Source organism: Dermochelys coriacea, chromosome 14 (genome assembly GCF_009764565.3).
Source record: "Dermochelys coriacea isolate rDerCor1 chromosome 14, rDerCor1.pri.v4, whole genome shotgun sequence".
Lineage (NCBI taxonomy): Eukaryota > Metazoa > Chordata > Testudines > Dermochelyidae > Dermochelys > Dermochelys coriacea.
This window is the reverse complement of record NC_050081.1, coordinates 34,476,228-34,501,109: the sequence shown is the minus strand read 5'-3', so window position 1 is coordinate 34,501,109 and position 24,882 is coordinate 34,476,228. Positions and strand designations below refer to the sequence as shown.

General features: G+C 46.6%; 9 protein-coding genes across 17 annotated transcripts in view; 4 read left to right on the top strand and 5 right to left on the bottom strand.

The window, feature by feature from the left end:
- LOC119843336 (butyrophilin subfamily 1 member A1-like) overlaps window positions 1-24,882 on the bottom strand; it is a 1,931,986-nt gene that overhangs the window by 615,356 nt on the left and 1,291,748 nt on the right. The window lies entirely within an intron of this gene.
- The window catches only part of LOC119843287 (zinc finger protein 850-like), a 1,467,609-nt gene that overhangs the window by 741,722 nt on the left and 701,005 nt on the right, over window positions 1-24,882 (top strand). The gene's annotated exons all lie outside the window — the stretch shown is intronic.
- LOC119843274 (zinc finger protein 850-like) overlaps window positions 1-24,882 on the bottom strand; it is a 1,382,451-nt gene that overhangs the window by 954,358 nt on the left and 403,211 nt on the right. The gene's annotated exons all lie outside the window — the stretch shown is intronic.
- Window positions 1-24,882, top strand: part of LOC119843356 (zinc finger protein RFP-like) — a 1,128,717-nt gene that overhangs the window by 717,820 nt on the left and 386,015 nt on the right. The gene's annotated exons all lie outside the window — the stretch shown is intronic.
- LOC119843308 (butyrophilin subfamily 1 member A1-like) overlaps window positions 1-24,882 on the top strand; it is a 910,188-nt gene that overhangs the window by 518,053 nt on the left and 367,253 nt on the right. The window lies entirely within an intron of this gene.
- The window catches only part of LOC119843334 (E3 ubiquitin-protein ligase TRIM39-like), a 707,078-nt gene that overhangs the window by 414,880 nt on the left and 267,316 nt on the right, over window positions 1-24,882 (top strand).
- Window positions 1-24,882, bottom strand: part of LOC119843309 (butyrophilin subfamily 1 member A1-like) — an 845,206-nt gene that overhangs the window by 608,848 nt on the left and 211,476 nt on the right. The window lies entirely within an intron of this gene.
- The window catches only part of LOC119843327 (E3 ubiquitin-protein ligase TRIM11-like), a 790,215-nt gene that overhangs the window by 643,015 nt on the left and 122,318 nt on the right, over window positions 1-24,882 (bottom strand).
- LOC119843275 (zinc finger protein 850-like) lies at window positions 1,703-24,770 on the bottom strand. Of its 3 annotated transcripts, XM_043496626.1 has the most exons (7): window positions 24,714-24,770; window positions 11,919-12,073; window positions 11,283-11,409; window positions 10,568-10,681; window positions 8,341-10,240; window positions 6,584-8,256; window positions 1,703-2,734 (listed from the first exon to the last, which is right to left on the bottom strand). In XM_043496626.1, exons 3-6 carry the CDS (start codon window positions 11,407-11,409, stop codon window positions 7,281-7,283), a joined length of 3,117 nt encoding a protein of 1,038 aa, XP_043352561.1. In that variant the 5' UTR covers window positions 11,919-12,073; window positions 24,714-24,770; the 3' UTR covers window positions 1,703-2,734; window positions 6,584-7,280. The 3 variants fall into 3 exon arrangements, with proteins under 3 accessions (XP_043352561.1, XP_043352559.1, XP_043352560.1); XM_043496624.1 differs by lacking the exon at window positions 24,714-24,770 and having other exon boundaries at window positions 11,891-14,183; XM_043496625.1 differs by lacking the exon at window positions 24,714-24,770 and having other exon boundaries at window positions 8,341-10,237; window positions 11,891-14,183.

Here is a 24,882-nt window from a genome sequence, read left to right as displayed (position 1 = left end):
AAAGCCTTCATGGTTCTACTGTTTCATAACATGACAACAAACTTTTTGTTAAAAGGCCTGGTGATACTGATATTTCACAGTTAGTGCCTGTATCTAATCTTGAAACAAGCTGGTATGGGTCCCTTTGGGGACAGCTTACCTGGGAATTTGAGTGTCCATGGAGAGGGGCTGGACACTAGAGAAGGACATGACAGAGGAGCTTGAGGACAAGGTTGTGTCTAGTGTGAACCTGCAAGGCAAAGTAAGGTCTGGAAGAGCCCTGGGGAGTTTGTGTGGGGGAGCTAAAGGCTGGAGGTGGCAGGGAACAGACACCCAGTTCAGCAGAAGCACGTCTCCCTCCCGCTGAGGCAGGGGGGTAACAAGGAGATTCACAGTCCTGGGCACCCTGAGAAAACATCACAGCCGGAACCTTCAGCCTGTGGAGCTCAAGGATGGCAAAATAACACCTCCAAGGGGCTTAAAAGAAAACAAACACCCACCCCACTCCAATGCCAGGGATTCCACAAGCTCCCTTGGAATCTACTCCAGAACTTAAATACCCGCATGGTTAGAAAGTTTCATATCTCGCACCTAAATCTCCCTTGCTGCAGTTTAACATTTTTACTTCTCATCCTCCCTTCAGTGGCCACGGAGCACACTGATCCCCAGTCTCTGTATAACAGCCCATAGCATGGCTGCAGACCATGGCCAGTCTGCTTTTCTCAAGACTAATAGACCAACTTCTTTTAACCTTCCTCCACAGGTCGGGTTTTCTAAACCTTTTACCATTTTTGTTGCTCTCCTCAGGACTCGATCCAATTTATCCTCCTCTTTCCTAAAGTGTGGTGCCCAGTACTGGACACAGGACTCCAGCTGAGACCTCCCCAGGGCTGAGCAGAGCAGGACAACGACCTCCTGCAACTTACATACAACACTCACTTAATACACGCTAATACACCCCAGAATGATACCAGCCTTTTCCCCAGCTGCATCAATGGGTGACAGCCAGACAACCTGAGTCCATTAAAGACCATTTCCCTGCCCCCCCATTATTGAAGACAAGGGATACTGGGAGTTGATAAACTAAATGTTACTTTATTCTTTTCAAACCAAGAAATAAAAGCTAAATGCCGACCCCCCAGCCCCATCCAACACCCAGCTCAGCATGGTGCATTTCAGCCCCAGCCCAGCACATTGGTGCTCCAGCTACACACGTGCCCCAGGGAAAGAGGAACAAGTTAAAGCTGGTAGAAAAGCGCTAACAATGCATGAGAGAGGCATTTGCCCAGCCTCCTCCTCTCAGTAATGGGGAAACACCGACCCTCTCCACTTCAGTCCCTCTTGGGGCATTATTGGTAGCCCTTTAGAGTTCAAGGATAACTTCATCCAGCACTCCTAGGACACTTCCTCTCTCTCTGGGACATGTGCAGTGAGTGCACAGTTCTCAGCCTCAGCTTTCCGGCTGACAAGAGTAAACTGTGCCTGTAATAGTGCTTCCATGAGTCACAACGAAAATACCAAATTCAGGACAAACTGCTGAGAAATGGGGCAGACACAACCGCAAAACTGGTGATTATTCTCCCATAAATATATCAAACCAGTAACAAAAGTAAACTTCTGCTTCACCACACTGGCTAACAAGATGTCCAAAAAGCAGTTTCCTTAGCATTCAAGCCCTTATATACCCACCAAAACTCCGAACTTAATGAGTGGTTATTACAATTAATTTAATTAAACAGCAGATTCTTCTGATCCCAAGGACCAGCACACACCCAGGTCAATATATACTCAGATCTTACCCAAAAATCATGCTGTTGACAATCCTTTAGTATCTAAATCTAAAGGCTTATTTATGAAAAAGAAAGAAAGGGAGACTTAAAATTGATTAAAGGAATCAATACATACAATAAATGCAAAGTTCTTGGTTCAGGCTTGTAGCAGGGATGGAATAAACTGCTGGCTTTAGTCAAGTCTCTGGTTGCTTCCAAATCATTGGAAAGTCCTCAGTCCTTTGGTTAGAATGCTCCCATTAGTATAAGTCCATAGTCCAGAGGTTTGAGCAGGAAAAAGGCAAAACAGAGATGTTTCCAGCGCCTTTTATAGCTTCTCTCAAGTGAAGGGAACCCCATTGTTCTCACTGTGGCAAACCACAGGAACAAGATGGTATGTGGAGTCACATGGGCAAGTCACATGTCTATACCTGATTTCGCTTAGTCACTCACAGTAGAGGCCATTACATAAAGTCCGTTCAGTGTAGGTGGGCATCTGCCATTGTGAGTTAAGTGTTCTTTTGATGGGCCACTCAACTTGAATAGTTCGTCCAAGATGTGCAGGCGAAATACCTTGTGCGTGTTACCCAGGAGCAAACATTTTTGTAATACAGGTATAGAGCCAGTAGTCATAACTTCAAATACAAAAATGGTACATACATACAAGTAGCATAGTCAGATTCAGCAAATCATACCCTTTCCATTGACATCTTATGCAGCACAGTTTGTGTAAGATTCATTGCAATTATATCACAGTGGTAGCAACAATGTTCAACATGGTCGTATTTTAATCAGATAATGTCAAGGTCCTTTCCACCCAACCACTCTCTCCCCATCCTGATTGTATCTCACATCTCTGCGGGGATCAGGCAGTCACTTCCTTCCTCATTTCAGTCTCTGACTCTCAGAGTGTGTATCTAGCACTCCAGCGGATAGATGCTCATCATTTTCGTTGTTCAAAGGACAAGAAAATCTCATGACAAAGGCTAGGGAAATGTAAAAAGAAAATCAGAAAGGACTATTCTAGCAAGTGATCATTTGTCTTTTGAAGTCTCCAATAAATCTGACACGTTTCAGAGTAGCAGCCATGTTAGTCTGTATTCGCAAAAAGAAAAAGAGTACTTGTGGCACATTAGAGACTAACAAATTTATTTGAGCATAAGCTTTCGTGAGCTACAGCTCACTTCATCGGATGCATTCAGTGGGAAAAAAAACACTGAATGCATCCGATGAAGTGAGCTGTAGCTCACGAAAGCTTATGCTCAAATAAATTTGTTAGTCTCTAAGGTGCCACAAGTACTCATTTTCTTTTTGCCAATAAATCTGAGTTACATCCTGTCAAAGTAATTTAATATTAAAATACGTGGCAGAACAGCCTTGACCAAAAAGAAACTCCCCCACAAACCAGGGTGGGCTACAAACCACTTTCCCATTCATGAAGTGAAATCCCAGAGAATCTTAAGACTCAAAATCTGGAGAATAAATTTACCCATTTCCTTCTGAACAGGCTAAATCTGCTTTACTCAGCACCAGCACATAATTTGACTGTGTTAGTGACAAAAGTTTTAGCATCGTCGTAATGGAAAAAAAAAAAAAAGGAAAAACGACAAACCTAACCAAAAACTTTCTATCTAGAAATGATATGGATTTGTCTGGAAGAACTCCAGATGCCACTTTAGCAATAGGGATTGAAGCTCAACAGTGGCTTTGGGGTTCAGTTGAATTCCCCCTTCAGGAAGGGTGACATTTTCTTCTCGAGTTCTCAGGGGCCTGATTGAGGATCAAAGAAATCAAAGCGTGGTTCCTAAGCGTGGTGGGCAAAGGACACCGTGGTAAATGACACACATGAAGGTGGAGGGGATAAAGTCTCCATGGCTTGGACAGAGGCTGCTCTGTCAAAGAAGATGTGTGAGGTTGATGGGGGCAAGAGGGAATCCCCCAGACTCACCCTGTCCCTCTCAAACAACACAAAAGGTAAAATACCACATTATTTTACTAGCCCTGCTCCAGCTCTTTTAGAATCTATTGAATGCTGGTGTATAAGGGAGAAACCAAACAAAATAATTAAATGCTTTTCAGCATAAACTAGAGGAATGTGAGGATGTCTGGAAATGAGACAATCTCACTCCAAAGGGGGGGATTTAGTGATTCTAACAATTACTCTGCTAATGGGGGATTGGAATAAACTGCTCAGGGTCAGTCTAGACTAGAAAAGGGGAAGAGGAATAAAGGAGACGCACTAGCTAATCCCAACCACTTTTCCTGCCCTAGACAGCTTGGAGGCTGATATGATCACTCCCCATTTATTCCCAGTAGACTCCTGAGTCCCAGGCCAGTGCTCTATCCACTAAGAAATGCTGCTTCCCTCGTAGAGTCTGATGCTGCTGTAGCAGAGGTGGGAAATCCAGGCTTTGAAGAAAAGGCCCTGTGGAAACCAGTCTCTGATAATGGTGCTGTCTAAAAGCAGAGGGGGCAGGGAGAAGGGGCAGAGGGGGTGAGTGATGAGAGGCAGCACCTCTCTATCCCTGTGCTCTTCCTTTCCTCTTATCCCATGAGCCCCAAAAAATTGATAGCCCCAGCACCCATTTCCCCCTGCTTCCCAGCTCCACCAGCCACAACCATTCAATCCCAAGTGTCCTCCCCAGAACCCAACACCCTGGTTCCTTAACGTTTGATCCCCCAGAGCCCAGCGCCCTGGGGGATTCAGGGAGGGGAGGAGTTACCAGCCCCTACAGACACTCACCCTGCAGGGGACAGTTCCAGGTAAGTGGGGGAGCCCAGCCCAGTGGCTGTTGGAAGATGGGGACTGGGGACAGGGGTCTAGAGTGATGGTGGGGCCTGGCCCAAGAGTCCTTCTCCTCATCACCATGGCAGGGGGATCCCATCTGGGAGGGGAAGGGAGAAGGGGAAACTTCAGCCAGGCAGAGGAAGCGGCTGGAGGAGTTTCTCTCTCTCCCTTCCCCCACCTGCGGCCCATCAGCTCAGCAGCCAGGGCTGCAGCAGGGAGGAGGGGCTGATGGGGGCTTCTCCTCTGCCTGGGGTTTGCTTAGACCAGGCAGAACTGGGGGGTCACTGACCAGCTGATGCTCGGCTGCTGCTGGATCCTCACCCCAGTGATGGGCAGCTGGATCCTTGGGAGCCAAAAGCCCCTGATGTGTACAGAAAATGAGGAAATGGGTTTGTCACCGTGGCCAGCCTTAAACAGGGCCCTGAGAGAATTTCCCTCCTGTGTGGAGAAGTCTTTAATGTCCAACATGGTGTTAGCTCCACTGGCAGCATTTTCCACACTGAGAACATCTCAGTAGTCATTCCCTGTGTCGATTTGTGGAGGCCTGACACCCTGGGAGCACCAAATGAAGCTTCTCCCACATTCAAGGTCTCTCTGTTGTGTGGATCACTGATGTATGAAGTCAAATTGAATCTTTTCCTGCAATCAAGCTACTCCTAAGGTCTCTCACACCTTTGTGGATTCTCTGATATTTAATGAGGAGCGATCACTGAATGAAACTTTTCCCACAGGCAAGGCATTTATGAAGTTGTGACCGGGGTCCTGGGAGGTGGGGGGCACACTGAGATTCCTCAATTAAGGCAAACTGCAAAGAATGGCAGGTTTCATTGTAGCAGCCATGTTAGTCTGTATTCGCAAAAAGAAAAGGAGTACTTGTGGCACCTTAGAAACTAATAAATTTATTTGAGCATAAACTTTCGTGAGCTACAGTTCACTTCATCGGATACATTCAGTGGAAAATACAGTGGGGAGATATATATACATAGAGAACATGAAACAATGAGTTACCATACACACTGTAACCAGAGTGATCACTTAAGGTGAGCTATTACCAGTAGAAGAGCGGGGGAAAAAAACCTTTTGTGGTGATAAACAAGGTGGGCCATTTCCAGCAGTTGACAAGAACGTCTGAGGAACAGTGGGGGGTGTGGGGGAATAAACATGGGGAAATAGTTTTACTTTGTGTAATGACCCATCCACTCCCAGTCTTTATTCAAGCCTAAGTTAATTGTATCCACTTTGCAAATTAATTCCAATTCAGCAGTCTCTCATTGGAGTCTGTTTTTGAAGTTTTTTTTGGTGAAGAATTGCAACTTTTAGGTCTGTAATCGAGTGACCAAAGAGATTGAAGTGTTCTCCGACTGGTTTTTGAATGTTATAGTTCTTGACATCTGATTTGTGTCCATTTACTCTTTTATGTAGAGACTGTCCAGTTTGACCAATGTACATGGCAGAGGGGCATTGCTGGCACATGATGGCATATATCACATTGGTAGATGTAATTCTCATTACAGTGTGTATGGTAACACCCATTGTTTCATGTTCTCTATGTATATAAATCTCCCCACTGTATTTTCCACTGAATGCATCCAAGGAAGTGAGCTGTAGCTCACGAAAGCTTATGCTGAAATAAATTTGTTAGCCTCTAAGGTGCCACAAGTACTCTTTTTCTTTTTCCAAAGAATGGGGCAGACAATCCTCAAAATTGGTGGATATTCCAATATTTCAATTCACCAAGCCAGCAAGAAAACTGCTTCTACAATACTTTACTGGCTACACAGAGGTCAAAGCACAGCTCCCTTGAAGCAACCCAGGCTTGGGCTCCCTCCCAGACAGCCCACTTCAACATGATGGGGATTACTAAAAATCTTGTTCATTTTATAAAAAGTTCTTCCAATCCCAAAGGATCAGACACATCACCCACCAGTTAACGAATATTTCAGTTCTTACCCAAATGCATGCTTACAGCCAATTCTCCTTAACAAAACTAAGATTTATTAAAAGAAGAAAAGAGAGAGAGTATTGGTTAAAAGATCATTATACATACAGATATGAATAGAGTCCTTAGGTCAGTTTCACTGTAGAGATGGTGCTTTAGAATTGAAAAGAATCCTTTTCAGCATCATTTCATCAGGTTATAGTCCAATGTCCAAATTTTCGTTATCAGGGAGGTCCAGATGGGACTGGAGATCTCAGTCTTCTGACTCAAACTTCCCCCAAATAAAGCTTAAGAAGATCTGAGATAAAAAGATCAGGTCCCAAGAGTTTTTATACAGATTTTTTCAGCCTCTCGTCAGCACTCACTCCTTGGGTGAACTATTGTTCACTAGGCTTTTGAAGTAACCTTCTATTTCCTAAACATCACCAGTAATTAATTACAGGGATTAACATAAGGTAATTATCCATAAAGCAGTTCATAGACAGTTAACCTCAAACTTTAAAGAGACGTGCAGACAATGACATTATTACACCTAAGTTTCATCTAAATGTTAATATTCCCTTTTGATCTCTGAATTAACAGAATATAGCCTAGACAGGAACCGTTTGGTTCCATTGTTAACCTCTAACAAGATAAAGGTAAACATTGACTACTAGAGTTACCATCTCCTTCCATGTCTTTAACAACACAAGTTTACATTTCAAAGCTCAAGCTTATCTAATGTGGACACACTTTTCTAACATATCTCTAAAGGTTGAATCTGGGTCAATTACATGCAAGTTGCTTAACCCTTTCCTTCCCTGTGTCACAGAAGTTTAGATCCTGTGTGGATTCTCCCATGTTTAATGAGGTGTGATCTCTGTGTGAAACTTTTCCCACAGTCCAAGCACTTGTTGGGTCTCTCTCCTGTGTGGATTGCCTTATGTTTAACAAGGTTTGACCTCTGTATGAAACCTTTCCCACAGTCCAAGCACCTATGTGGTCTCTCTCCTGTGTGGATTGCCTGATGTTTAACAAGGTCTGACCTCCGAATGAAACTTTTCCCACAGTCTAGGCACTTGTGGGATCTCTCTCCTGTGTGGACTGCCTGATGTTTAACAAGGTCTGACCTCTGTATGAAACTTTTTCCACACTCCAAGCACTTATGGGGTCTCCCTGCTGTGTGGATTGCCTGATGTTTAAAAAGGGCTGATCTGTTTCTGAAACTTTTCCCACAGTCCAAGCACTTGTGGGATCTCTCTCCCGTGTGGATTGCCTGATGATTAACAAGGTCTGACCTCCGTATGAAACTTTTTCCACAGTCCAGGCATTTATGGGGTCTCTCTCCTGTGTGGACTGCCTGATGTTTAACAAGGTCTGACCTCCTTAGAAAACTTTTTCCACAGTCCAAGCACTTATGGGGTCTGTCTCCTGTGTGGATTGCCTGATGTTTAATAAGGTCTGACCTCCTCATGAAATTTTTTCCACAGTCTAGGCACTTATGAGGTCTCTCTCCTGTGTGAATTGCCTGATGTTTAATAAGGTCTGACCTCTGTATGAAACTTTTCCCACATTCTAAGCACTTATGGGCTCTCTCTCTTGTGTGGATTGCCTGATGTTTAAAAAGGGCTGATCTGTTTCTGAAACTTTTCCCACAATCCAAGCACTTATGGGGTCTCTCTCCTGTGTGGATTGCCTGATGTTTAATAAGGTCTGATCTCTGTATGAAACTTTTCCCACAGTCCAAGCACTTGTGGGGTCTCTCTCCTGTGTGGAATGCCTGATGTTTAACAAGGTGTGATCTCCATATGAAACTTTTTCCACAGTCTAAGCACTTGTGGGGTCTCTCTCCTGTGTGGATTGCCTGATGTTTAACAAGGTCTGACCTCCATATGAAACCTTTGCCACAGACTAAGCACTTGTGAGGTCTCTCTCCTGTGTGGATTGCCTGATGTTTAATGAGGGCTGAGCTCTGTGTGAAACTTTTCCCACAGCATAAGCAGTTATGGGGTCTCCCTACTGAGTGTATTGCCTGATGTTTAACACTGGCTGATCTGTTTCTGAAACTTTTCCCACAGTCCAAGCATTTATGTGGTCTCTCTGCTGTGTGGATTCTCCCATGTTTAATGAGGTGTGATCTCTGTGTGAAACTTTTCCCACAGTCCAAACACTTGTGGGGTCTCTCTCCTGAGTGGATTGCTTGATGTTTAACAAGGTTTGACCTCTGGATGAAACTTTTCCCACAGTCCAAGCACTTGTGGGGTCTCTCTCCTGTGTGGATTGCCTGATGTTTAACAAGGTCTGACCTCCGTATGAAATTTTTCCCACAGTCCAAGCACTTATGTGGTCTATCTCCTGTGTGGATCAGCTTATGTTTAACAAGGTCTGACCTTTGTATGAAACTTTTCCCACAGTCCAAGCACTTGTGGGATCTCTCTCCTGCATGAATTGCCTGATGTTTAACAAGGTCTGACCTCTGTATAAAACTTTTTCCACAGTCCAAGCACTTATGGGGTCTCCATCCTGTATGGATTGCCTGATGTTTAAAAAGGGCTGATTTGTTTCTGAAACTTTTCCCACAGTCCAAGCACTTATGGGGTCTCTCTCCTGTGTGGATTGCCTGATGATTAACAAGGTCTGACCTCTGTATGAAACTTTTCCCACAGTTCAAGCATTTGTGGGGTCTCTCTCCTGTGTGGATTGCCTGATGTTTAACAAGGTCTGAGCGCCGTATGAAACTTTTCCCACAGTCCAAGCACTTGTGGGGTCTCTCTCCAGTGTGGATTGCCTGATGTTTAACAAGGTCTGACCTCCATAGAAAACTTTTTCCGCAGTCCAAGCACTTATGGGGTCTCTCTCCTGTGTGGATTGCCTGATGTTTAACAAGGTCCGACCTCCTCATGAAATTTTTCCCACAGTTTGAGCACTTATGGGGTCTCTCTCCTGTGTGGATTGCCTGATGTTTAATGAGGTCTGACCTCTGTATGAAACTTTTCCCACAATCCAAGCACTTATGGGGTCTCTTTCCTGTGTGGATTGCTTGATGTTTAGAAAGTGCTGATCTGTTCCTGAAACTTTTCCCACAGTCCAAACACTTATGGGGTCTCTCTCCCGTGTGGATTGCCTGATGTTTAATAAGGTCTGACCTCTGTATGAAACTTTTCCCACAGTCCAAGCACTTGTGGTGTCTCTCTCCTATGTGGAATGCCTGATGTTTAACAAGGTGTGATCTCCATATGAAACTTTTACCACAGTCTAAGCACTTATGGGGTCTCTCTCGTGTTGGGCTTATCTGATGTGTAATTAATGCTGACTTCCAATTTAAACAGTTTCCGCACTCGAGGCATTGATAGGGTTTCTCTCCCATGTGGCTCCTCCCATGGTTATTAAGAAGTGAGAGGTTATTGAAGCTTTCCCCACGGTCCAAGCATTGAAGGGGTTTCTCTCCAGTATGGATTGTCTGTTGTGTCACATGGTGTGATCTCAGAATGAATCCTTTCCCATATTCGAGGCACTGATAGGGTTTCTCTTCCTTTGTATTTGTCTGCTGGGCTGTGGGATCCTTGTAGACTCCCCCACATTTAATAGATTCATCCACTTTCTTCCTTGGGTGGTTTTCCAGCTGCCTCTCTGACCTGTGCCAATTTCCCCAGGCTTCTCCCTCTTTCAAGCACTGGGATAAACTCTCTTCAGCTCTTCCCACAAAGGTCTCCTGTGGTTCCACTTCCCCAGGAACTTCCTCATGATGATTCCCCTCCTTCTTCTCATTCACTCTCTCATCATCTGCTGGGAGAAAGAGACAATCCAGACAGGAGTCATTGTGCTGGGGAGAAAGAGGAATAGCACCAAGGGAAAACCAAACAGGCTAACACTGTGAACACTGAGCAACTGGATTTTGCCTCCTCATCCCACCTAAACATTCACAGGGAAGGAACATTGGGAAGGAAACTCCTGCAGCGAACAGGATGGGTGGAGAGCCATGAGCGATATCTGCTGACTACAGCCCTGCCCTGGGTGAGATGAGGAAGAACTAAGGGCTCTTACTCACACCATATTTTTGGGATTCTCAACTTTTTCCTTCATTTCCCAGATGGTTTCTGTGTCAGTTCTCACCTGTGCCGGGGCCTCTCAGGATCTCTCTTTCCTCGGAGGCCTGGAGATCGGGCACCCACAGCTCTTCCCCTCGTTCCAGGTGGGAGATCAGCTCAGGTTTGGGAATGGGAAATCCTGCGCAGGGGGGAAATCAGACCAGATCAGGGTGCATGGAGGACTGAGAGAGTGTCTGTCACAAAGGGCATTCCGTGAGTGGTATCTCTCCCCATGCTCTACTGGAGAAGCACAGAATCCAACAGGATGGGAATATGGTCACTGAGCCCTCTTGAAAGAGACAGACATCTGGGGAGGTGAGGGGAATTGTTACGCCCTCAAAAAGAATTCCCAGGATCTGTGTGCTGTGGGGCCTTGCTGACGCGCACACAGCTCTGGAGATATTCCATTTCCTATTCCTAAATCTGCAGAGCCCAGAGACTTCCCCAGGGTTGGAGCTATTCTCAAGAAGGGAAAGGAAGAGGGATTTTGTGTGTCAATAAGAAACAATACAGACAGGACAATGAACGACTTCTGCTTCCTTGAATGCTGGAGGGTTGGGCATAGTTTAGCATGTCCATTAGGTTTTGACACCTGTGTCCCATTGAAAGTTTCTCTCACATGGCAGCTGCACATTATGGAACCCATTCTCCTTCAATCTACTGACCAGGCAAGAACCTGACCAGAGTCAGAAATGAAGACACTATGACTTGTAATAATTGAGCAGACAGGAATCCCTTACCCAGCGAGGTCACCATCTCATAATTTTCCTGCATGACGTCCCTGTAGAGGGCTCTCTGACTGGGGTCCAGCAGAGCTCCCTGCCCTTGGGTGAAATACACAGCCACCTCCTCGAAGGTCACCGGCATCTGAAACAAGAAGAATCCCCCACTCAGCACCTGCTGCCCCAGCCACAATTCCACTAGTCACACGGGAAAGGAAGAAAGAAAAAAAAATCTCGGAAGCTCTGGGAGGGCCAGAGTAGCAGAATCCCATCCTCACCCTGCTCAGAGTGCCAGGAGTCTTCATGGGGTGGGGAGGTGAGAGCTCCTTGACTCCCCCAGAAGATGGAGCAGGGCAGGGTCTTCTCATTTACCAATTACCATACACCTGCCAGCCATAAGCTGATATGGGAAGCAGAGCTCTGAGTCAGGGACAGGGACAAGAATCCAGACAGCTTCCCTTCATATTTCACAGCAGCCTCTGGCCAGTGGGGTCAGGCTCCAGCACTGGGAGTCTGGAAAATGGTAGTATACCCCCTCCTACTCAGAAAATCAGCAGGTTTATCACACCCTGTCTCCTCCCTGCCTCTCCCTCCCCCTGCCCAGCAGCTCCCTGAAAATCCCCTACCTGAGCTGGCTCCATCACAGCCATTTCCCTTCCCTGTCTCCTGGAAGACGGGATGATCTCGAGTGAAATCTGTCAGGGCCAGAGGGGCTATTGGGAAGGTTTCAGAAGGGGCTTGAGTCCATGTCACACCCTGATTCCCCCCAGGCTCTCTCCCTGCAGACAGATGCTCTGGACTCTGCCATGCTGGGAAAAAACCCAATTAGTTCATTACCATCCAGGCCAGGCCCCTCCCAGAAGAACTAAACCTACTGGGGCACTTTTAAATTCTCTCCGTAGCAGCATCTCTGAGCTGAATGCCAGAAAAAGAGCAGAATCAAAGGAGCCACTTTGGGGGATTCCCCCTGACATTGTCGTGTCACCCCCTCTAACACTCCCCTTCCCCCCCCCCAAGTAGTGCCATGTTCAGCAGAGTCAGCAACTGATTTTCCCTCTCTCAGCTCCTCCTCTTGTTCCCAGGAGATGCAGGGAACGGATCCGGGCAGGTTTGGGAGCTGGGAACCTCCCTCCCCATTTGTTTTTCCTGGTGCCCCTTCCAGTCTCTCCTCTCTTCTTTTTTATCATTGTCCCTTGCCTTAGGAGAAATGGTGACTGCTCCATTGTTGTGGGCTTTGGTCTCATTAGGCAGATCAGCCACTGGTAACAGAGGTTTGAACCTGGGTGCATCCATGAGGGCAGCAGTTCTGGGACTCACAGACACACAGGGAGCCCCCTCCTCATGTAGGCCAAAGTCACCAGCAGGTCCCTGAAAAGGGCCATTTGAGCAGAGTCACTTTCCTGTCCGGCTCCAGCCCTTTCCCCCAGGTCCTCCCCATCACCTGTAGGCTCCGGCTTAGGAGCTTGTGTCGGTAGAGCCCGGGGCTGCCCCATGGGCTGGTTCCAGCCACCACAGCAAGTTCTCAACTGGGCGGGGCACAGAGCAGGATTTAACAAAGGTCTCTCCTCTGCTGGATAAGAAGCAGATTCTAGGTTTGGGCTCCCAGGTCAAAATACAGGAGGCAGCAGCTTCGGACCCAGGGAGCTCACTCCAGAGCTCTAATATCCTGAACAGAGAGAGACACGCACCCACCTCCTCCTCTCCCTTAGCAATAACCAGAGCCCTCTGGTGGCAACAACCAATTAATGAGCTGCCTTGGACTCTGCCCCCAGCCCCAGGCAGGCAGTGTTACCTATCAGCTCTGTGTGCTTGGGGAACCAGGGCACAGTATCCGGCATGTCTGACTCTTCAAGGACCCCCCCACCGCCTCTGCTTGACCCAAAACCAATCAGAAGAAAGACTTACAAAAAGCAATGAAAAGGCCGTGGGAGACACACCTAAACTCCTCCGGACAAGGGTGACAGGATTAAGGCAACTTCCCTAGCCTCATTTTCATAGAAGATGGGACAAGGAGGTACCTCCATTAGCATGGAGAATGGAGAACAGAGATTCCAAGGCAAGAACCGCACTGAACTCTGGGACCAGAAAAGCAGAGAAGCACTGCATGATGGGGGAATCTCTGCTCCAGATGTTAATGAACCCACACCTGCAAATTCTCAATTACTGAGAGACAATTTACACTCAATGATATATTTGCTTTTGACAAACAACTCTCTGTATAACTTTTCATGAGTGATGTATCCAAGTATTCGGATTCTAATATCTAAACTGTATTGTTAAATTTATTCCCCTAAATTTGAGTTATTGCTGACTATGTACTTCATGTATCTTTGACTTTTAAAACAAACTTCGTATTAGTGGATAATCTAAGCACTATACTCAGATGTACACACACTCTTTTCTTAACCTGTGTATTATGTAATTTTTTTTTTAACATTAGCTTTAATAAATCCTTTATTGGTATCCAAAATACTGAAGCTGCCTAATTACACTGTGAGCTCCCTTGAAGGAACACTGCCTATAACCAGAAATGATCAGTAACTATTGTCTAGCTTGAACAATACAACTTTGGTATATTCCCTTGAGCCATCAGTTTACACATAAACAAATCTAGTGTTCTCCCTGGAACCATTCTTGTTTCCCTACAAAACCCCCTACCCACACTCAAGTAAGTTTTCTGATGCCTGGATCCAAAATCTGTTTCAGTTCCATAGGAACTCCATCTTCTGACTGATCATGCTGGGGGCTCTGCCTGCCTCCAGCACTCCGGACCCTCGGCTGCCACCACCACCTAGGAACCCTGATCGATTCAAGAGTCATGGAGTGGTGAGAACCTGTCTCTCTCTCTCTCTCTAGGTATAGCCCCTGACCCTGACTTGTGTGATCAGTTATAGTTTTCTAAACCTGACTTTTATAATCAAATTTAAGTTAGATTTAATATTATAACCGTTTTGTTTGTTTGGCTCCCCTATGGTTATTACCTGGCAATAAATAACTTTCATGACTAAACTGGTTGCTTCCCTCTCCTCCCCGCCCCAACCCCATGGGTGTTTTTGGCTTCCTCATTTGCTCTGCAGCAATGGTCCTCCTCATACCTAAGCTAAAGATCCCTGCAGATCCTGTGGGGTTTTCTCATCAAGTGGGTTACTACCAAAACAATTGTAAAATGGAAGTGGGGATAGGGACGTGCTGAACCTGGGGTATAGGAGGGTGGCAGCTTGGAAACGCTGCTCGACCCAGCCTGCTGAGTCCAGGGGCATATGAGGGTGGCAGATTGAAAGTGCTGCTCGACCCAGCCTACTGAGTCCAGGGACATATAAGGGGTCAGCTTGGGAGTGCTGATTAACCCGGTCCTCTCAGACTTGCTCTATTAGTGTGTATGTGTGTCTTCATCTGATTCTGAGCTCGAAGAACCCAGCCCAGGGGAACCTAGGTCCTGCAGGATAGCTCCATTGGGAGGGGATTTGCAGAAGGGAGAAGAAGAACTCCGTATGAGAAACCAAGTGACACAAACAGTACATTGATAGAAGTACAGAACCCTCTGCCCCCAGAAGAGTAACCCTAATAAATGAACATATCCCCAAGTAATGGGCAAATCTGGTAACAGCAGACAGAGGCTGATTTCATTGGCCCATCCACACTCACCCACTGCCATAGCCAGCAGTGACTCTGGTCTGTCACCAGTGTGGCTGAGATCTGAATCCTGCATGTAAATCAGACCAGGGCCCTGGGAAGCCCAAAACACTCAGGAGATAGACCCCAAAATCAAGAGTGTGTCTTTTTTATTTTAAAATTAAATAATAAGAGCAGGGGGTGAGTGCCTGGGAGGGGCAGGGGTTGCCTGTGGATATTTGCCTTGTAGCTTCTGAGCCCTGAGGAGTTAGTCCCCTGCTCACCCCCAATGCTTGTTGGATCAATTCCAGGAAAAATGTTCCCCACTGGCTGTTGGATGGGGCAGCTCTTCATACTCTCCTACCCCATGGGCAGGGGGGCTGCCATTGCTTGCATCTCTTACCATCCCTTTCCCTTTTTCCTGCCCCCTCGCTCTCCCTTCCCCAGCCAGCCTCCTCTCGCTCTCACATTCTCCCTCTGGCCTCCCCTCCCTACATCCACTTTTCCCTCGCAGTGACGCCCCACACACACATTTTCCTTCCATTCCAACCTCAGTTCCCTCAGCCCCATAATGCCTACCTGCAGCCTGACTCTCCTGCATCGCCCCAAAATCCCTGTCCCCATCCTGCCGCCTGAGTCCCCATCACCTGCCTCCTGCCACCTAAAGCATCCCTGTTCCCTTGCCTGCCCACACATCCTCCTCCCTCTGCAGCCCAGGGGTGACCAAAGGGCATTGCTTCCAGGGGTGGGGGGGAATGGGAGGATCTCTCATACCTTCCCTCCAAGCGGCATCATCCCTGGGAGCAGGGGCTGGGGCCCGGGAAGGGGAGTCCTGGCCAGGCTGGGGGCTCTGCCCTGGGGCAGAGCAGGAAAGTTACTGTCTTACACTATACACCTCTCCTGTCTGCAGCCAGGGCTCCAGGATTTTGCAAGGAATGGAGATTCCACACAGCAGAGACCAGTGACTGCAACAAGTGCGATTCCTTTCCTGCTGCCGTGAATGAAGGACTCCACTGATTGCTCCTGTAATGATAAGGCCTTTTCCTGTAGCCATATTGTGAGGCCTAAGGCCTTTGTCTGCAGCCTTATTAGGAGAGCAGCAGCCATGAGCTAAGAAGGAGGAAGTCACATCCTCACATTCCATCTAAATTACATTAAAATGATGCAATATCAGGCTGTTAAAAAGGAGACCCTGTCCTAATGGCACCCACTATCACCAGATAAAGAAACAGATCTTAAGATGGTTAAAGAAAACTTAGTTTGATGGCATCCTGTCTGGCAAGAGACCACTTATCAATAGTTGTGGTTGTGAAATCCTCATTTCTTTATTGTTTTGTCTGTATGGTCCCCACTTCTCTATGTTTATCTGTCTGGTCTCTGTCTGGTTCTTTGATTGTTTCTGTCTGTTACATAATTAATTTTGGTAGGTGTAAATTAATTAAGGTGGTGGGGTATGATTGGTTAGAGAATTTTGTTACAATATGTTAGGATTGGTTAGTAAAATTTTAGTAAAATGATTGGTTATGGTATAGTAAAGCAGGACTCAAGTTTCACTATATAAACTGTGGTCCAAGGAGAAGACCAGCAGAAAGAACAGAAGAAGAAGAAGAAAAGACCTGGAAGAAGAACTCACCTCTAAGACACACCCCTCCAGATCCTTCTGGGCCCTATCAATAAACCCATTCCACTGAAACCTCCCTGCCCCAGACCCTGCTCCTCAGAGCCTCCACGTCCTCTGGCCACAGCACTATGGGGGCATCATCCATAAATATCACAGAGTCAATGGGACAACGAAAGGAGACATCTGGATCCTGGGGACGGGGGAGAAGGGGCATTTCTATGGAGACCCACAATTATTCAGAGTCCCCAAGATCAACAGGGATTCTGAAGTGAGGGGGTCCTGGTCCTAGAAAGGCTGCCCAAAACATCAGGAGACACATTTCACGGTGACAGTGATTCTGTGCATGATTCGCTCTGGTAAGAGATTGGATCAGGCAGCAGTTTGGCAGAGACAGTCTCTTGTCTACACAACAGGCTCGCTGGCTACTAGCCCTGGGTCTGGTCTACAAGATCTGCTCCCCTAACTCAGATCATGGAGGTGTCACTTTTCAGTGCTTTGCCACCAAGTTTCCTATGGTGATTCGCAGGCCCAGATTAACCTCTCTCTGGGCTCTAGACAAAACCCCTTTATGTCTGCCCCAGCCAGGGCTCTGCTCATGGAGCTGTCCCTGCTATGCTACTGGGGTTATTTGTTAAGACCCATTAACATATCACGGTGCCGTAGGCAAAAGCTCTCACATCCACCCAACCTCCAGGGCTCCCCGCTAGAGTTACAGCACAAACGGCTGCCTGCACAATTTCCTAGTTGTAGCCATTAATGATATCTAGGTCCAGATACCCTGGAGAAGGCAGCAGGGTGCATGCTCACAGGCAGAAACTAAGGAACTTTTACTCTTAAAATATAGCTGCTTCTGACTGAGCTTTAGCATCTAGGGGGTTTGTCAGGAGTTTTGTATTTCTCAGTGGAGCCTAAACTGGGATTTAGGCTCCTAATCCCAGATTTATATGCTTAGCCTGGGGTTTGGGTGCCTATGTGCCATTGTGAATCTAGCCCTGTCTCTGTAATGTGGCCACATGTAGCAGAAGCACCTGGGTTCATCGGATGTGAAGAATGTCAGGGTCTCCTTCCTTTCACAACACTACAATCAGTGTTGTCGGCAAACCCTTCCTACACGGCAGCTACAGGCATGCTCTTGTGCCGAGCAGCCAACTGATATCCCAGGGTGTGATGAAGTGGGGATGTTCTTAATGTTTTCTCGGAATACCGTGTGTGTGTCTCAATTTCCCCAATGTGTTACTCAAGCATCAAGGTGATGGGACACGGGTGTGTTATCACTGTGAAGACCCCTAGAAGGCAGGGGTGACTGCAGACTGGCTGCCTGGGCACAAAGAATGACTGACACTCTGTATCCTGGCAAGTGATGGCCAGAGCCCGTCCTCTGCAAGTAGCCAGCCAAAGGTGTTGGAGAACAAAGAGAGAGGGGGAGGCCAGGGGACCCATTTGTCCAGGAAAGAGACAAAGCACGGAGGAGGGCAGCTGGACATGACTGAGGCTGGGTGGCTGAAAGCGGGTCAGTCTCCTGGTTTGGGACTCAGTGGGGAGAGCCCAGGGCTCCGGGCTCTGGATCCCCCTCAAGATGGACTTTGCTGAATGTTCCTGATTTCTGTGCTAACAAACTCTGTTCTACGTTGTGCTCCCAATGACTAACAAACCCTTCCGTTTTCCAGGCTGGCTGAGAGTCACTGCTGACTGCAGAGCTGGGGTGTATGGCCCTTTAAGGGGCAAGGTGTAAGGCTTCCCTAGGTGTCTCATCCAGGTGGACTCCCTGCGGGGAGCACACGGTGTGAACAGGGGTGCTGCACGCTCTGAGGTCAGACCCAGAAGGTGCTTTAGCTGAGGAGGCTTCTTGCCCTGGTGACAGCATGCCCCGAAGGGGAGACACATCGTACTAGAGTCCTGCCTGGCTTCATTCAGAGCAGTCCCAGAGCACCGAGACTGGGATTCCGTGACACAGGGCTGTCTTAAATACGTATCTTTATAACGTGCTCCCCTCCAAGCTCTGATTGCCTCAGCTATCAGGTGAATAAAGAGGGTGCGGCCTGCCAGGTGGCTTGCCTCCAATGAAAACATCCTATACAGCTTTGGAAACAAATACAGAGCATGTCTAGTAACTACCCCACCCTATCCTGGATGCTTTTGAGCCAGGAGATCAGCCTTGCATTTTGCACATATGCTGAGACACAACACCACAATGTTTTATGTGAGCTGAAAATATTTTTGCTATGCCTGTCAGGGTGTGTCCTCACACCTTTGTGACTATCACAGTCACAGTCTCACCGATATGACCATCCCCATGTAAGACAGGGGGAACAGGCAAGTTACATTTTCCTGGCAGTGCCTAGTTAATAAGAGAGAAAGTTTAGCTAACGTGTGGTTAGTGAGCAAGGAGAGGCTGAGCTCAAAGAAGAGTCTTTACAGTTTAAAGCACCAAAACCATGACTCAATCAGTTCATTCTCATGGGACAAGAGTGCCCGCACTTTGTCTATGTTACTTATAAAGGGGATCACTGTACAGCAGGATTTACCATGAAACTATCTGGCCTTCATTCCGCTGCTCATCAATGATGTTCTGACTAGTGCAGGAGACAGAGAAGGAGTGAGATCACTTTAAATTTCAATCTTAACCTATTTATTGACATTTTTTCAGGCCAAAACTGATACCTGTGAAATATCGTAATGGCATTTTTACCCAGGGCAACACTCAGGGAAGATGAGATGAACGCCTCACTGCCTTGTGCCTTCTCTTTGGACTTCAAAAATCTAATGTGGGTTACACTTGGACTATATAAAACTTTAAAAATGTTCAGGAAGAGATCAACGCCCTGATAATTAATACTATTTGAGGAAAGGTCTCTTGAACTTGCCTGTGGTTGCCCTGACTGCTGACTAAGGCCACCTTACTTCTGAATGAGAGTGTCCACACAGGGGTTTAAAGTGCTGGAACTAAAGGCTTGTCTACCCTACCAACCAGATCGATAGCCAGCGATGGATCCAGCGGCAGTCGATTTATTGTGTCTAGTATAGACGTGATAAATCGACTGCGGTACTCCACCTCAACGAGAAACACGAGGAGAATCTCCCATCGACACATCACAGTGAAGACACTGCGGTAAGTAGATCTAAGTAAGTCGACATCAGCCACGTTATTCAAGTAGCTGAAGTTGCATAACTTAGATCGACCCACCCCCCACAGTGTAGACCAGCCCATAGGTGCATTAACGTCACACCTCTAGTGTCAGACCATGCAGGCAAGCCCTCAATGAGTAATGGGAAGGGAATAAGGGAAATTGGGGGTGGGGAGTGGAATCCCCTGCTAATTCCTTTAGTTTTAAATGTTTCAACTAGTTTTCCATGAGGCCCCCACAAATGGGTGCAGACATTCAGGTGCAACACCTGGGAAAGAAGCAGTAGTAACAGGTACACAATCAGTATCAGAGTTTTCAGCCCATGAATAATAATGGTTCATTTAACATCAGAGTCAGCAGTATACTCTGTGTCAATAAGACAATGGATGTGTTTACCATGGGGTAACTAACCTGCATTAGCTATCCCACTGTAAAAACATAAAAGAGGCAAAGCACTTTAGTTTCACCAAAAGGTAAACTTGGTGAGGTCAGCACTGTGTCCTCCTACCTGACCAATGCAAAGGAGAAACGGAGCAATTCATTTAAAAAATTATTTGACTTTGGCTGTACAAATCAGTACATTGTCATAATGAAGAACATCCCTGAAATGGATCACAACAAAAAAGGTAGCATCCATAAAAGGCTGTGAACTTAAAATAGGCCATTAGAAGTATAAGCAATGCAGTAGAAAAATCAGTATTGATGTATGCAATAAGAAAGTCACAGAAGGGTAAGATGTGCACTTCTATGCGTGCAGGATGGGGGATTACTCACAGAAATAAGGTTTTAAAATCAATTTTCAGTTACAAGCGGTGGTGGAGAAATCACATGTTCCCGGAAGTGCAAAATGGCATAGAATGTTTCAGGATTATACAATCATTCTAGGCATATGGACCCTTTGGAAGGGGTAACAGTAAAAGAATGATGTTAGTATGCCCCAAAGGCTCAGACACAAAAAGGTAATAAAAGAAAAACAAAATTTATTCATTTTTTTATTTAAATGCTAGACTGTTGGGTGCATAACTAATGGGGTTTGAATTCTTGGGGTTGTCAATCGATCTTGGGGTTATATCTATGCTTGGTAAAAAATACCATAGAAATTTCCTTTTGAGAAGCATTTTATACACAATACTATAAGGCCCTTAGGGACAGATTTTTAAAAGAATTTAGGCTACTAGTGGCATATTAAAAAGTATCCAGGTGCCTTGACCCTTGAAACTTCTGTCCAGCTGTGAATATTTGAGAACCAAGTTCTATACATAAATGGGACATGTGAAAAAGCCATAGGATGCTGGATAGAGAGATAAAATAATTGGCGAAGGCAATCCCCTTGGTGGATGAAAGTAAAGTGAGGGAGTTTTGAGACCAGCCTATGAAATCAGTTAGCACTGAACTCAAATTACAATATTGCAATAAGAAAAGGAGTACTTGTGGCACCTTAGAGACTAACACATTTATTTGAGCATAAGCTTTCGTGAGCTACAGCTCACTTCATCGAATGCATTCAGTGGAAAATACAGTGGGGAGATTTATGTACATAGAGAACATGAAACAATGGGTGTTACCATACACACTGTAACCAGAGTGATCACTTAAGGTGAGCTATTACCAGCAGGAGAGTGGTGGTGGAGGGGGGGAACCTTTTGTAGTGATAATCAAGGTGGGCCATTTCCAAGCAGTTGACAAGTCTGAGGAACAGTGGGGGGTGGGGTGGGGGGAGAAATAACATGGGGAAATAGTTTTACTTTATGTAATGACTCATCCACTCCCAGTCTCTATTCAAGCCTAAGTTAATTGTATCCAGTTTGCAAATTAATTCCAATTCAGCAGTCTCTCCTTGGAGTCTGGTTTTCAAGTTTTTTTTGTTGAAGGATAGCCACTCTCAGGTCTGTAATCATGTGACCGGAGAGATTGAAGTGTTCTCCGACTGGTTTTTGAATGTTATAATTCTTGACATCTGATTTGTGTCCATTTATTCTTTTATGTAGAGGCTGTCCAGTTTGACCAATGTACATGGCAGAGGGGCATTGCTGGTACATGATGACATATATCACATTGGTAGATGTGCAGGTGAATGAGCCTCTGATAGTGTGGCTGATGTGATTAGGCCCTATGATGGTGTCCCCTGAATAGATATGTGGACACAGTTGGCAACGGGCTTTATTGCAAGGATAGGTTCCTGGGTTAATGGTTTTGTTGTGTGGTTGCTGGTGAGTATTTGCTTCAGGTTGGGGGGCTGTCTGTAAGCAAGGACTGGTCTTTCTCCCAAGATCTGTGAGAGTGATGGGTAATCCTTGTAGATCCTTGATGATGCGTTGGAGAGGTTTTAGTTGGGGGCTGTAGGTGACGGCTAGTGGTGTTCTGTTATTTTCTTTGTTGGGCCTGTCCTGTAGTATGTGACTTCTGGGTACTCTTCTGGCTCTGTCAATCTGTTTCTTCACTTCAGCAGGTGGGTATTATAGTTGCAAGAATGCTTGATAGAGATCTTGTAGGTGTTTGTCTCTGTCTGAGGGGTTGGAGCAAATGCGCTTGTATCGTAGAGCTTGGCTGTAGACAATAGATCGTGTGGTGTGGTCTGGATGAAAGCTGGAGGCATGTAGGTAGGAATAGCGGTCAGTAGGTTTCCAGTATAGAGTGGTGTTTATGTGACCATCGCTTATTAGCACTGTAGTGTCCAGGAATCTCTTGTGTGGACTGGTCCAGGCTGAGGTTGATGGTGGGATGGAAATTGTTGAAATCATGGTGGAATTCCTCAAGGGCTTCTTTTCCATGGATCCAGATGATGTCATCAATGTAGCACAAGTAGAGTAGGGGCATTAGGGCACGAGAGCTGAGGAAGTGTTGTTCTAAGTCAGCCATAAAAATGTTGGCATACTGTGGGGCCATGCGGGTACCCATCGCAGTGCCGCTGATTTGAAGGTATACATTGTCCCCAAATGTGAAATAGTTATGAGTGAGAACAAAGTCACAAAGTTCAGCCACCAGGTTTGCTGTGACATTATCAGGGATATTGTTCCTGACGGCTTGTAGTCCATCTTTGTGTGGAATGTTGGTGTAGAGGCTTCTACATCCATAGTGGCTAGGATGGTGTTTTTCACCAATGGACTGTAGTTTCCTCAGGAAGTCAGTGATGTCTCGAAGATAGATGGGAGTGCTGGTAACGTAGGGCCTGAGGAGGGAGTCTACATAGCCAGACAATCTTGATGTCAGGGTGCCAATGCCTGAGATGATGGGGCATCCAGGATTTCCAGGTTTATGGATCTTGGGTAGCAGATAGAATACCCCAGGTTGGAGTTCCAGGGTTGTGTCTGTGCGGATTTGTTTTTGTGCTTTTTCAGGGAGTTTCTTGAGCAAACGGTGTAGTCTTTTGGTAACCCTCAGTGGGATCAGTGGGTAATGGCTTGTAGAAAGTGGTGTTGGAGAGCTGCCTAGCAGCCTCTTGTTCATATTCCGACCTATTCATGATGACGACAGAACCTATCCTTGCAACAAAGCCCGTTGCCAACTGTGTCCACATATCTATTCAGGGGACACCATCATACGGCCTAATCACATCAGCCACACTATCAGAGGCTCGTTCACCTGCACATCTACCAATGTGATATATGCCATCATGTGCCAGCAATGCCCGTCTGCCATGTACATTGGTCAAACTGGACAGCCTCTACATAAAAGAATAAATGGACACAAATCAGACGTCAAGAATTATAACATTCAAAAACCAGTCGGAGAACACTTCAATCTCTTTGGTCACTCGATTACAGACCTAAAAGTGGGAATTCTTCACCAAAAAGACTTCAAAAACAGACTCCAAGAAGAGACTGCTGAATTGGAATTAATTTGCAAACTGGATACAATTAACTTAGGCTTGAATAGAGACTGGGAGTGGATGGGTCATTACACAAAGTAAAACTATTTCCCCTTGTTTATTCCGCCCCCCACCCCCTGCTGTTCCTCAGACGTTCTTGTCAACTGCTGGAAATGGCCCACCTTGATTATCACTACAAAAGGTTTTCCCCCACTCCCACTCTCCTGCTGGTAATAGCTCACCTTAAGTGATCACTCTGGTTACAGTGTGTATGGTAACACCCATTGTTTCACGTTCTCTATGTATATAAATCTCCCTACTGTATTTTCCACTGAATGCATCCGATGAAGTGAGCTGTAGCTCACAAAAGCTTATGCTCAAATAAATTTGTTAGTCTCTAAGATGCCACAAGTCCTCCTTTTCTTTTTGCGAATACAGACTAACAGGGCTGCTACTCTGAAACCTGTCAATATTGCAGTAGAAACAGGAAATGTTACAGTGTCACCGTGAGCTGTGATTGCTGAAGCAACTAGCAACTATTATTATTCCCCATGATTATTTGCTATTAAAAATATGAATTCCAGGGCACAATGACGTCCATCCGCACAACATTAATGAAGTTTAGGATGAAGAGCTCAGAGAAATAAAAAGAATATTTTTATAAGGAAATAATTTAAAGGGGTGAAACAGCATAGACTGGATTCCAAGAGGAGTCAAATGCAGAAGAACAGCCACACTGGCTAAAACACATTTATGAAGTGCTGGGCAGCGTTACGCAGAGAAAGAAACTGTGAACTGGATTCTTTTAAACACTAAAAGCAAGTAAGTGTGATAATGATATTTTTTCGGGGCGGGGGAGGGTCTGTAAATATTGCACTGGATCAAGTCTCCTCTAACAGCTCAGTAACATCTTATACAGGAGGGGAGAGGGGCCCTGTCCAGGCTCTGCGATGCACTGCGCCTTTAAAGACACGGCCCTGGGAAATGGGAGCTGAGATCCTGTCAAAGGGGGGAGGAAAAGCCCCTCTGCCTCCCCCCCCCTTATTTTTGCAACCACTGCAGCTGGCTTACCCCAGCTGGGGGTCTTTTACCCCCTGTACCCCGGCTCCCACCCTCCTCAGTCCGCCGTCCAGTCCCCAGCCCGGCCCAGGCTGGCTCCCCCCGCCCCGCACACACCGGGAGCTGGCGGCAGCTTTCCGGGGCCCGGGGCAGGGAATCGCAGCCAGCTCCGCGGGGAGCAGCCTGGGGCCAAACCCGCCCCCTGCAGCCCGGGTCTCTCTTACCTTCCCTCCGAGCGGGGCCCCCAGGGGCCGGGGCCGGGCCGGGAAGGGGGCCCTGGCCGGGCTGGGGGCTCTGCCCTGGGGGAGGCTCCCGGGGAGCCGCGGGAAGGGCCCGGCTGGAGATTCCCCTCTCCCGGCTGCAGCCAGGGCTCCGGGCTCCCAGCACCAGCCG